This window comes from Microtus ochrogaster, chromosome 1 (genome assembly GCF_000317375.1).
Source record: "Microtus ochrogaster isolate Prairie Vole_2 chromosome 1, MicOch1.0, whole genome shotgun sequence".
Lineage (NCBI taxonomy): Eukaryota > Metazoa > Chordata > Mammalia > Rodentia > Cricetidae > Microtus > Microtus ochrogaster.
Genome location: NC_022009.1, coordinates 75,489,778 through 75,503,397, shown reverse-complemented (window position 1 = coordinate 75,503,397; position 13,620 = coordinate 75,489,778). Strand labels below are relative to the sequence as shown.

Below are 13,620 nucleotides of genomic sequence, written 5' to 3'. Positions count from 1 at the left end.
CTCAGCACTCATAGGCTTAGTACTTCATCTCCGTGTGTTTCCCTGCGTGCTAAGTGACAAAGTACTTCTTTCATGTTGATTATGTTGCCCTTCGTGGCAGCATATTTGGAGACCACCTAAGCATGCAGGCAGGTTCCACTCCTTTTCATCTTCAGTTCATCTTCATTAGAGAGGCAACATGGCAAAATAATTGATATCAAATGCGCTAAATCTGGGCATTAGATTTGTCTGCATTTAATGAAATGGCTAATAGCAGCCTAGACCTGATAGAAATGTAATTTTCCAGCGACCTAGATGCAGAAAATTCTAAATTGGTTATGTACATAGAGATACAGACTCCTGTATTTTTGCCATGTTGTACTCGATATCGAACCGCAAGGGCATCTCAGAGTACGACAGAGCTTCAGACATTGTAGCCTTTCTGTCTGTTTTCTCTGGAGTCGCAAGGCCAGGGGTTCATTCACTGAGCTACTTTAAGTCTCCATGGAAGTTCCACACAACACTTGCTCTTATCTGTCTCTAGCAGAGAAGAGTTGCCCCTGGAGATTAGCTACAGATATGTAATATTTGATGGCCAACTCATCGTGCCTGCCACCAACACATTTTCTTTGCCCTAGTTTGGTTTTCTATATATGACGCTGTCTCTGTCCTTGCCTTTAACATTGTATACAGGGTGTCGAATTGACTTCCCCTCTGTTAACATTAACAACAGCTTTGTTGGTGGTGGTGGCCTGGCCTGCAAAGGTGCTGAGAGTCTAGGATCTCATGTAGACCCTGATAGATTAGCAATGTGTGCCGTTCCTGGGAAACACAATAAGGGGTGATTAGGTATTTTACAGTACAGATTTGGGTCCAGACAATGAGCATAAAACATAGTCGTTTTTGCACACACACACACACACACACACACACACACACACACACACACACACGTTTCCTCAGTAGCAATTCCATGTTCCTATTTTTAAACAAGAATTCTAGTCCCAGAAAAAGAGCAGTGTTGATGAATGTCAGAAGGACACGTTCTTTTCAGGAGGCAGCTATTTTTCTTCTCTTCAAGTTTCCTCTTGTGTTCTATCTCTATCAGGCATCCCGCACTCTGCTCTTTTCTCCTGTGTAACCTGTCAGCAACTGCTTGCCTCTGATTTCACCAGGGAGAGGGTTGGGAGGCTCCATCCCCAAGTTCTTGCTTTTGTTTGGCAGTGTATTATCATTTTAGATCAAGTACCATGGAGGTTATCAGTATATTATCATTTTGGATCAAGGACTGTGGGGTGAAGATAAATATTCCCAGAAAAATAAAAGGCTTTTCCTTTCTTCTGTCCTCCCTCCCTCCCTCCTTCCCTTCCTCCCTCCATTTCTCCCTCCCTCCCTCCCATCCACCTTCCATCTCTCTTTCTTTCTTTGTTTAGTATCATACTTAGAGCAGAAGTTCCAAACTGGTACTGTAACTTGGAGAGAAAGGTTTTGTTCTTGTTTTTTTGCCAGCCCTGTTTACAACTCATTCTCCCGCAGTGATGCCTGCCTGAGTTGGGAAAGTCTAAACCTTAGCTTCCTAGCAAGAGTCTACCTGCAAAGGCTGGATTGCCAAAGGCCACATCTGAGTTCTGCTATAAAGAAAAGCTAATTAGCTGAAATCTCTGCTTATTTGGGCCTGCAGAGTGTTTTTTAGGAACCTTCTATGTTTGTAGGATCTTGTTTTTTTTTGTTTGCAGTTCTTAGTGGCCTAGAGCACTGGTTGTCAAATAGAAAACAGTGGTTCTGGAGGATGTTTTACTCTCTCCACCAAGGCTAATTTGACATTGGCCAAAGACAGAATTTGGTTGTCACAACAAGGGGTGGCAGTAGAGAAAGTCCATTTCAGTGTGCTTTATACCCCAAAGCTCACCACAACTCCCTCCCCAAAGGTTGAGAAACCTGGGTACAGCCCATTCATCCAGGAATTAATGCAACACATGAGGATTACCAGTTGGAGTTATAAAATCTTTGGAGCGGATCTGTTTCTTCTGCTAATAAACACTACAGTTGAAATATACACAGGAAAGCTGTCAGGTACAGCTGCAGCTGTACACTGTGTCGCCAAGGGTCAGCGTCTGTGTTGTCGCCGTCAGGTTACAGATCCTGGCCTATTAGCACGCCTTTTAACTTATGACTGAGACGCTCTTTTCACCAAGATATTTTTAGCAGTCCTCAAAAGTGGTGAACTTCCAACAGATAAGCAAGTGGTGGTGGCGCACACCTTTAATGCCAGCACTCGGGAAGCAGAAGCAGGCTGATCTCTGAGAGTTCGAAGCCAGCCTCTTCTACAAGAGCGAGTTCCAGGACAGGCTCCAAAGCTACACAGAAAAACCCTGTCTTTAAAAAAAAAACAACAATAAAATCCAAATCCTTATCTAGAAAATGGTGGGCGAGGGGAGGCTACATGCTAAAGGGTGTGTGTCACAGGCATGTAGCACAGAATCTTATTCCTAGCATGCAAAGGACAATAATTGGTTGCTTGTCGAATGCAGCAATTCATTTTCCAGTCCACTGTGATCTGCATCTCTCTGCATATGATCTCCATCAATGCTTCTCAACCCTCATCACCCATTAGAACCACCTGGGGAGCCTTTACAACAACATCTCTTGAGAAAGCTCCACCCTTAGAAATTCCCATTTCATTGTTCTGGGACAGGACCTGGGCACAAGTATTTTTTTAAAGCTCTCTTGCTGACTCTGAAGTGCAGTCAAGGTTGAGAACCCCTGCTCTCTATATATTACATTATTTGCATGGGTAAGGGAGCTGATTTGTTTCTGTTCATTCATATTGAATACCCTGATGGACGCTGGGAGCTGTGTGCTTGCGAGGTCAAGAGCAGGCACCTCTCGTTGGTCAGTTCTCTACAGAGGGACATTTGTGTCTGTGGCTCCTACTTTGGCCTTTGGTGGCCTTTCATTTTTTGGAGTAGCTTGTGCTGTGTTACATGCTGGACTGTATATGTGGGTTTTTTTTAAATAACTCAGCAAGTGAGTTAGCATTTCTAAGGGGGAAAGGCTTCCTCTTGAATTAAAGAGACTTAGTTTGATGAGCGTGTGATATGTCTTTTGCCACAGTGAAAAGAATTTTGAAAGCACAAAAGAGAGCAAACCTCACAGAAAATGGGAGAATTTTGCTTCCCTCACTTTTATGGAGAGGTGGCCAATGTCTGATGTGACTGAAGTTCTGTTTAGTGGGCTCCTTGTTTGTGGTCTTTTGCTTTTAGACAGTTCAGAATTTAAAAAAAAAGTATATAAATTTTCTTATGATGCCATGCAACTGCACTTTCCCCTGTAAATTGTAAAAATGACTTTTGCCCTGAAAGGTGGCCAACCATTTGGTAATTGCGGAGCTCTGTTCACCAGCTTTAAAAGGAGATGATATGGAAATGTGTTTGTGTGCCTTCGCTACGAACAACTGTTCATTGCCATAGGGTTCACATCCCTCAAGTCCATGTCTGGGCTAAAATCAGCCTTTTCTGCCCCATGAGTCTCAGATGGGGAACAGCTGGCAGTCTGTGATGCTGAAGTGACCATATCCTCCTTGTTTCACCACCTCCGATTCTGCTAAGGATTTCCAGGTCCTTTCCCGGCCCTCTTCTCCTGCATCAGTGCTTCTCACGTAGAGCTCCAAGGGCAAAGTAGACTGGCAATAGAGAATTAGAAGCATGTGCAAATTTATACATTGCCATAGTATTCTTACTGTCCTCTGTTTTTTGTTTTTCTGGAAGTATTTACGTCTTAGCTTCCAAGGGACTAGAAGAGGAAACAACCTGAACCATCACTACAATCCAACTTAGAGTCCTGTCCTAGTAGAGAGGCCAGAATTCTTGCTCCTTCCCTAGTGCTTTCCTTGGGACAGTTTTTCAAGGAGTCTCTGGACCTCCCAAACTCAAATCAAACAGCGTTTCCCTTCTAGGGAGTGTGTGTGTGTGTGTGTGTGTGTGTGTGTGTGTGTGTGTGTGCGTGCGTGTCTGTACGTGTGAGCATCTATGTGTATGTGTCTCTGTGTGTGTACACATGCATGCGTATGCCTATCTGTCTGTATGCATAAGCATCTACGTGTATGTCTTGTCTCCATGTGCATCTGTCTGTCTGTCTGTACATGTAAGCATCTACATGTATGTGTGTGTGTGTCTGGGTTGGTGGGTGTGTCTGTGTGTGCACACACAGCAGTTTTGCTGGTGTCTGTCTGGTCTCCCTAGTGGGTACCATCTCCACGAAGCATGGACTGTCTCTGAGTTCTCTCCCTGCTGCAGTCCCAGTGTTGGCATGTGGTAGACACCTAACAGGTATGGCTGATTGCTTGTCCCCATGGTCCCCCACCTCTAGCCTTGTGTGTAATTTCTTTCCTTCTTCAATCTTTGCACTTTTGGTGCTGGTCCTGTACCACAAGTTTGACAGCATCTTACCATAGTGATGACAAGAGAAGAAGAAAACACCCTGGTGTGCCTTCCTAACTTTCGCTTCCTCGTGGGCTCCTTGGCCATCTCTCTATAGCTCTCTCCGTAGCCCCATATTAAGTTAGCATCACTTTCTTGCTTTAGTTATACAGTAAGATTTGTCCCCGCCTCATTCAGAAACTACCAAAACTTTGCAGTTTAGTATAATTTTTTAAAATAGTGTTAAAGTATGAGAAATGAGAAGTCGTAGAAATAGTCTTCAGTGTCCATTTATCAAATGATCTATAAGTTTAATCTGAAGGGCTTTGTTTGTTTATTAAGGGGATATTTAATGTTTTATTTTTCCCTTGGGTATTAAACCTAAAGTCTGTATATGCTATGCTAAGCAAGTGCTTTATGACTGGGCAACATCCCTAACACGTATACATACATGCCTACCTACCTACACACACACACACACACAGAGAGAGAGAGAGAGAGACAGACAGACAGACAGACAGACAGAGAGAGACAGAGAGAGACAGAGAGACAGATAGACAGACAGACAGAGAGGAAGGGGGCATCTCATCAAGTTGCCTAGTCTGGCTTTGAACTCCCTTTGTAGGCAGGTTGGTCTTAAACTTGAAATTGCTGTACCTCTGCCTCCCAGGCAGCTGGAATTGCAAACTGCCCCACCAGACCAGCTCTCTTGTCTGTTCCCTAGGACAACTGGTTAGTTCTTATCAGGCAAGCTGATGAGGAGCAACAGAAAGCCTTTGAGATTCCTCCTTCCCAGATATTTGCCAATAGTTGATACCATCTTAACATTAAAATTTAAAGGAAATCTTAAAGCAAGAGCCCTTGATCATCTCAGCACAGATGCTAGAAGGAAATTTGAAATTAGATTGGATACTGAATCTAGCACGGGAAGAAATTTTGCAATCTCCATCCCCATCACACCGACAGGTTTGTGCCATGACTTTCTCCACTTCACTCTGACCGTGTTTCTTCTGTATCATTCAGATGGAGCATCGACACCGGAAGAAAGACACCCCTGTGCAGGCCAGCAGTCACCACCTCTTTGTTCAGATGAAGAGCCTCATGTGCTCCAACCTCGGAGAGGAGCTGGAGGTCATCTTCTCGCTCTTTGACAGTAAAGAGAATCGCCCAATCAGGTAACGGCACGCCGACACCAGACTTGAGTTTCTTGATGTAACCCTGATGGATATTTACAGTTGACATGCTTTTGGATACAGTTTTCATATACCAGCTGCAGTTCATCTGTTGAACTCTGAGTTTCTGATATACTTATCCTCTAGATATTGCCAATAAAATTGGATAGGTTTGAGAATTCCCAGGAAATCAAAATGCCTATAGAATCTTAAGTGGGTTTAAATGAAAGATGGCCATCTCGGTACTAAGCCTATCTTTGTTTTACTTACTTTGTGTTGATAATGCCAAGAAGATAAAATTTCTCTGTAGTATAATGTTTACTTATTGAAGTCAGCACATTTCATCTTTCAGTTTGTCAGTAAATAGTAACATTGATCTTCCTGTGTCTGGTTGATGATGTCAAGAAAGAACCTGCAGGCTTACAGACGTGCCCGCCGAAGGATCAGAGCCCTGACGCAGGACCAAGTTTGTGCTTGTTTCTCATTCTCAGGGCTCTGCCCCTTCCCTTGTATTCTTTCCATAGCCAGCTTTTCATCATATGTCTGGTTCTTCTGTGGTGAGAGGAATCAAATCCCAGGCCTTGTGTATGCTAAGGGACTCCCTATAGCTGGCTGATATCTCTTTTTAATGTTTACAAAAAGACTTGGAGTAGATATTATGTTTGTGTACCCGATCAAAGGTTTGAACACTTACTGAGCTTTTATGGGAACTATATTTATTTTGAATTGAAGCATGAAGCACTTTGCTTTCAATTAAAAATTTCACATTTAAATTATGAATTAAGATGAAATTATTTGCATCACGCATAAAGATCCATTTGTACAATGCTTTTAAAGTACTTATTAAAATAAATACCAAGAATCTCTAGTAATTCTGAGACACACATATTAATTCATAAATACAACATAATCTAGGAGTATTTCTCTCCTTTCCTAGGAAATACAAGGGAAGTTCATTTTTAATGCATTTGTAAGCATAAACATGATGGGTAACTTATGAATTAGTTTTAATGTACCAGTAAGTGTGACTTTTATTTCTTGCTAGTAGACCATGTTTATAGTGTGGAAGGTGGTGTTTCTGTGAAGTAAGGCTAGAATTTATGAAGTGTGGAAGCAATGATGATAATACCCTTTCCGGGTCAACCTGAAGGAGGACATGAATCCATGTCCTATACCTTTCAACTCACGAACAAGTTCTCAAAGAGAAGAAGACGGCTCAAAACCTGGCCCATTTTAGCCCTGCACTTAAATATGATTATTAAAGACAACACCTGCTTTTCTTTCTTTTTTATTTTTATCTTTCAGAGACCAGTAGCCTTGGCTACTCTAGAACTCACTAGACCAGGCTGCCCTTGAACTCACAGAGATATGCCTGGATCTGCTTTTTAAAGGCCTGGTGCTGTGGGACAATGGTCTTTTAACCTGTCACTTGTATTATTTTTAATAAAACACTGATTGGCCAGTAGCCATGTAGGAAGTATAGGTGGGAAACAGGAGAATTCTGGAAAGAGGACAGAGTCAGTCTGCAGTTGTCATTTAGACAAAGAGGAAGCAAGATGTAACCGCCTTGCCCAAAAAGGTACCAAGCCACATGACGAACACAGACAAGAATTATGGGCGAATATAAGTTATAAGAGTTAATAAGAAGTCTGAGCTAATAGGCCAATCAGTTTATAATTAATGTAGACCTCTGTGTATTTCTTTGGGACTGAACGGATGTGGGACCAGGCAGGACAGAAACCTCTGTCAAAAGCCTGTGCCACCATACCTGGCTCAACACCTGCTTTAATGTTGAAATGTTTGTCGTTTACCCATAGTTTTATAAAATCCTGAAAATGTTGAGTATATAATATACTCTCATTTATATTTTTAACAAGCAGTAGAAAGCATGAAGGGAGAACTCTTCTGCTTGCCTCGATTAAGCTGAGGAATAAATTCCTATTTTTTCCCACAAATGTTGCTGTTGAGTTCACATAACATCTCACTAATTTCTTAATATTAGGATCAGTAGAGTATTAGCTGATATAAAATTCTCTATATAATTAACAATGAACATAATCAGCATAATGCCATTATATTGTTATATTTATCATAATATAAGGACATACTAATAATTTGTAATATTAATATCATTGAAATAATACTGAGTAAATTTCTGAGTTTGTGTTGTTGAAAATATTTTCAGATTTTCTAAAGCAGACCATTCAGGTGTGCACACTCAGCAAGCCCTTAATGTACTGTGTTCACTTGGTGAACTTAGGAAAATAACCTGTGCTTAGGATTCCCCAAACAGTGAAATTTGGGTTTCCAGTTTAGGCTAGAAGGGGTCTTCTTCCTGGGCTACTGGGTTTGCCTACACTCTTCCAGCCCCCATTCCCCAACTCCCAAATTTTTGTGATCATCCCAGGAAGAATCCAGTGTGAATGTCTCCCTTCTCGGCTTCCTGCCTGGGCCACATGTATCTCACATCTTTCCAAGATGAGGCATTTGAACAATGTTGGGTTTAGTTTATCTACATTTCTGAGGCTTACACAGGCAGCACAGTTAGGAATGGGGTCAAACGGCCAGCAACGCAAAGCCATATGTCCCCTCCTGAAGACAAGCCACATACAGGCATCTTCAACCTGGCCTTAACCACCGTGACCTCTTGCCTTGGGTCTTTCTTTGGTCTAGGAACTCTTAACAGTTCTCCCTTCCTGCCGTCATTGCACTGTCTCAGAAGACAGAACTGCAGAAGGAACCTACGCTTTTAAGGCATGGCAAAAACCCGAGTTTTGTTTCTGTTGCTCTGATAAACAGCATGACCAAAGCAACGTCTTTGGAATTCTTTGGCTTAGAGATTACAGTCCGTCATCAAAGAGAGCCAAAGCAAGGGTTCAAACAGGAACCTGGTGGCAGGAACTGAAGCAGAGACCAGTTGCTTGCTGGCTTGCTTTCCTCCATCTTGTTCACCCGTATAGGGACAGCACAGTCCGTCACAGGCTTCTACATCACAGCCTTCTACATCAGTTAGCCAGTAAGAAAATGTCCTGGAAACTTGCCCACGGGCCAGTCTGATGGAGACTGGTCCTCAGCTGAGCTTTTCCGGGTGACTCTAGTTCATGTCAAGTTAGCAGAAACAACCAGCGTAATTGCACGTGGCAATTGAATGTCATCACTGATACCAGTGAAACTAGCATGGAGCCCCCAATGTCATCTGTGCTACAGAAAGCGGTTTCTGAAGTCGAACCCTTTCAGAGGAGCCTTTCAAAACATTGTTGCGTTTGTTTATTCATGGAGCATGCTATGGCACCTGGGCAGTCAGAAAACAGCTTGCTGAGTCAAGCCTCTCCTTCCATTCTCCGCTTGCACCATGTGAGTCCCTGGAAGAGACTCGGATTTTTGAGCTTAGCAGTGAGTTTTCTACTGAACTCTCAGCCAGACCAAAGAATTTGTTGTTGTATATGTTTCTGCACGATGTGTGGGGGTTGCGCTTATGTCATGACACGCGTGTAAGTCGAAGGACACCTTTGTGAAATTAACTGTCTCCTATAGTAGTTCTTTTTTGTTGGGGCCACCAGCCTGCAAATAACAGCAACTTAGTAATTATGAAAACTTGGCCTTTGGTTTAGGCTTTTCCACAACTAGCTCTTATAACTTAAATTAACCCATTTATACTAATCCACACTCTGCCAGGTGGTGTTAACCTATCTCCACACTGCCCGTTTTGCTTCCTCCTTGTTTAGCCAGTGATTCCTCCTTTCTTCTTCTCAGAATACTCGCTCTCTCTGCCCGGAAGTCCCGCCTATACCTCTTGCCTAGCTATCGGCTGCTCGGCTTTTTATTCCACCCATCACAGCAACACACCTTCACCCAGTGTACAAATATCCCACCACATCCTTCCACCTTTCATGCCGTCCACGGGTCACACTCCGGTCCGCCAAGTTTGTGCAGCAAGTGCTTCTCAGGATCCCCTAAGGAAGGGGAAGTAGTGTCAGCTGCCAATCCCTGCCAGGGACCAAACACTCGGATTCTATCCTCATAGATATCCAGGATGAAGGGATCCAACATGTGATATCCCCTTCCTTGTTCATTGAGCATTGTGACATGTGTAATAGCTCCCGAGTACCAGCGAAGGCAGATGATTTTAAGTGTCCCAGAGTCATCATTTGACTGCAGATTTGTTTGCAAAATCTGGATTTTGGTTTTTAAGCAGTTGTTGAATCTGCCTGAAGATTGGACCTCTGATCATGTGATGGACCCTCCTTCCTATAAACTCCAGGAAGGATGCAGGCATGTTCCGACAGCATCTGGCTAGCACATGCCTACATCACACCTCTTCACTCCAGTTTGCATGGATAGCAACACCAGTCCACAGAACCTAGTGAGCACTGAAAATTACAGACTAGTGTTCATTTAAGGCCAATGCAACCTTCATGCAACTTCTTTCTATGAATGATAATTATCCGTTTTAAAAAAATAGGTTTGCCACATTATTTCACATAATCAAGATATTTTTGGAGAGCATTTGTATGGCTGGAAATTTGATATCTGCATTCTGCAAGTTATGGCTGGGGAAGGCAAGAAGGGAGTCTGCTGTCGGCATATTTGGTACCTTATTTTGTCATATGCATGTGGCAAACACATATATAATGCTTTTATATGCCCAACACTGTTATAAGTTCTTTTAAAAATATTTCCTGACTTAGCTCTTAACCACCCTATGAGAAATATACTACAAATATTCCCTTATTTGAGGGTGATGCAGCCTACAGTCCTTGACCGAGTCAAGGGAAGCTGGTACTCTAACAGGGTAGGCTGTATAGGAATCAGTATTTTCCATCTCTACCCCACACTCATGTCTGCACACCTATAATATGTAATATTCATAGTGTGCTATCTTCCTCCCCAGCCGATTTTTACTTGCCATTGAGTGGTGAGGGGTCCGTGTAGGGCTCATTCTTTTAAGACCTTGAATGCTAGAAGCTTGAGCTTGTAATGCCTGGGCAGGAAGGATCCAGGAATGACGAAGAGAACACAGAGGAAGAAGGGAAATCACTGATGTCTCCAGGCCCCTTGGGAGACGGGCATCAGGAATTAGACTTGAGTTTGCAGATGGGAGATTAGCCCTGAGAAGGCAAGAACAGAGGCTATGGATGGGAGCTATGTGAGCCTTAGGAGTAGGCATAGGACTTGTAGTCGTTTACAGAGAGGGAACGGCAGTACATGCCACAGGATCTCCTTTAACTGGCACTTAAGATCGGCTCTTGCACCTCATGGAATCCCAAGAGTCATAGTGTGGTAATTTGCATAGGCCATGCGACTGTACATTAATGCCTCCCTTCCCTTCATACATGTTGCTTCGTCTGCATCAGTATGTAAATAATCCTGGCCAGTGAACGTGACATAGTTTAGTGGTTGACTCAAAACTTCCGTTGTTTTGTTTACTGCTGTATTCTAAGCCGTCATTAATTAACATTGGGATTTTGTCTTTGGACTAATTCGTTCCTTTACTTTGGTTTCATCAGAGAATGTATTTAACAAGGCCCGAGTCCCACCGGTTGGTCCCTAGCTACTGAAGGCTGCTCATACAGACCAGCCACTGGCATGGGCTATTAGCTGAGAATTTAACAGCAGGGTGTGCTTAATTCTAGTAATTGCATTGATGAAGTTTACTTTCTGCTGATTCCCTTTTCACATACTTTTCTGAAGTTAGATATTTTTTCTACTATCGTGCAGTTAAACTCAATTTCCTTGAAAGGTTTCGTTTCCATGGATGCTTTCTTTTGCCTACAATTATACTCTATTCATTTCAATTCTGTCATTTAAGGGAGAGGACGTACTGAATACAATTGATCTTGGTAAAGGCTCAGGCCTTTGAAAAGTCTGGATTCACACTGATCTGTAAAATGGCTATGAATTCTGTCTGAGAGGTATCACCTGTGTCTTGTACACCCTTTCATTGTGGTTAAGTGGCCAGACTCTGAGGTTGGATGATGTGGGTGGAAATCCTGGCGTTGCTCCATCGGCCTGGGCATGTAATTTCACATCTCTTCTAGCTGTAAACTGGGACTTCGTGAGGATAGTGGTGCTTTCCGAGTGGGCTTTCTTGAATGTTAAAACTCATAGGATGCTGCTTGGTACCCAGCAGTTTTTCAGTGGGCCCTGGCTATGATGACAAGGATTTCTAAGCATAAAGAGGAAGTGTACATTATCCTAGCTAGAATTGTGTGGCAGCTGCCCTTGCTTTCTTGGGGAAATCACACATTCCAAGAAATTGGTGCTGTTTTACTTATGACATTGCAGTTTTTTTAAAATATTTATTTATTTATTTATGATGTATACAATATTCTGTGTGTATGCCTGCAGGCCAGAAGAGGACAGCAGACCCCATTACAGATGGTTGTAAGCCACCATGTGGTTGCTGGGAATTGAAGTCAGGACCTTTGGAAGAGCAAGCAATGCTCTTTAACCTCTGAGCCATCTCTCCAGCCCCGACATTGCAGTTTCTTAAAGTTTAGAGAGACTGGGGAGTATGGAGCCCGTATTACTTTAGCCAGCACTGCTCAAGAAAGGGCAATCAGAAGCCCCAGGTGGGATTGCATTCTGAAACATTACAGTGAGGACAGGTATAAGAAACCTCGGGGTCTTGGGTCCAGGTGAAGAGAGTAAGAAATTGCTTTCATAGCTTCCAATAATTTATTTCAGAGGCTGATATGTAAAAGCTTATCTAAGCTCAGGCTAAGAGAAAATGATACTATTTCATTTGGATGGTAGTATATAATAAGGTTAGTAGAGTCTTTAAGGATGTCAATTCCCTGGACCCTGCACTAGCCTGTCTTGTTTGACACATCCTTTGAAGCCTAGCATGGTCTGGGACACATTCAACATCTCCATCGTTACATAAATTAGGAACACTTAGTGTTTTGACTCTGATAGATTGTAGGCCTAGGTCTGTGTTCCTGATGACATATGACAAGGTTTCCAAAGCAAGGAAATGGTGCAGGGAAAAGTGCCCAGCCAGGCTAGCAAGGGACACAGTGCATAGAGCAAAACTAGTAGGGGCATTTAGTGACCCTTCTTGAACTGTGGTGGTATCAGCCATCCCATGGGGCCCTACTGTATCTAGACATGTTGGCACAGATTTGCCATGGGTGTCTGTCCAGCAGCGACCCACGGGACTTTCCTGGGGCCTCGTGTTGAGCAACACAACTGCTTCCCTCTCCCCCTTTTCTCCGCCATCTGATTGTTTCAGCAGGTGCCTGGGAACTGGGATTGTTCTCACCTCTGAGTTCCCCGAATCTGTGCGTTGGTCCTCATTTATTCACTCTGGTGTGACACATTAGAAAATGCTAATGATGGCTCTACACTTCTGGTGGCCTTTATTGGCAGCAGTTTTCAGGAAGCTGCTGGGGGAGGCTCAAATACAGAAGGTGAGTGAGGTAATGCTGCTTTATTCAGATGGAGAGCGCACAGGGTATAGCTGAGCCACTATAGCATTTTATGATATAAATACAATAGTGATTATTTAACATCAGTAAATGACTAGAAATACTAGTGTTTCATAAAGCCAGAAGCTCACAGAGATCCCGGACTTGATTTGCCTTCTCCTTTTCTTTGGTTCTAAGCACTCTGGCAGACGACTCACCTTTCTTAAGTCGAGCAGGATTTTACGAGGTGACCAGAAGTCCCTCTTGCCCGTGTCCTTGTGCTTTTTGTCAGAACAGATTAGTGAGTTCCCCGACTAGTATTAGGATCATCTCTGTCTTTCTTCATGTTCTCCCCAGTTGCTTCTTTTAGGGAAATAATTTAGTTTTCACACGTTCTCTGAGGGATGAGCCAATGTCACATATAGTACCCACTTCACAAGGGCTCCTTTAGCATTCGGTGCCAGTTATGTGCCAGGAGGATTTGGCATTGACCAAGGAATTATTAATGCGGGGGCTCTACCCTCTCATCATCTCGATGTTCTCAGCACCTGGCAGCTTGCTTACCCAGGGTGTATGTCTGTGGAGGGGAAGGGGGTGATGCTTACCCAGGGTGTGTGTCTGTGGAGGGGAAGGGGGTGATGC

The 13,620-nt window shown here is 43.2% G+C and overlaps 1 protein-coding gene across 3 annotated transcripts in view; it reads left to right on the top strand.

Annotated features, from left to right (window-relative positions):
* The window catches only part of Dock4 (dedicator of cytokinesis 4), a 393,633-nt gene that overhangs the window by 192,656 nt on the left and 187,357 nt on the right, over nucleotides 1–13,620 (top strand). For all 3 annotated transcript variants that reach the window (XM_013347825.2, XM_026782419.1, XM_026782413.1), the window contains exon 8: nucleotides 5,421–5,572. In XM_013347825.2, coding sequence (XP_013203279.2) covers nucleotides 5,421–5,572 — 152 coding nt within the window. The remainder of the gene's footprint in view (nucleotides 1–5,420; nucleotides 5,573–13,620) is intronic.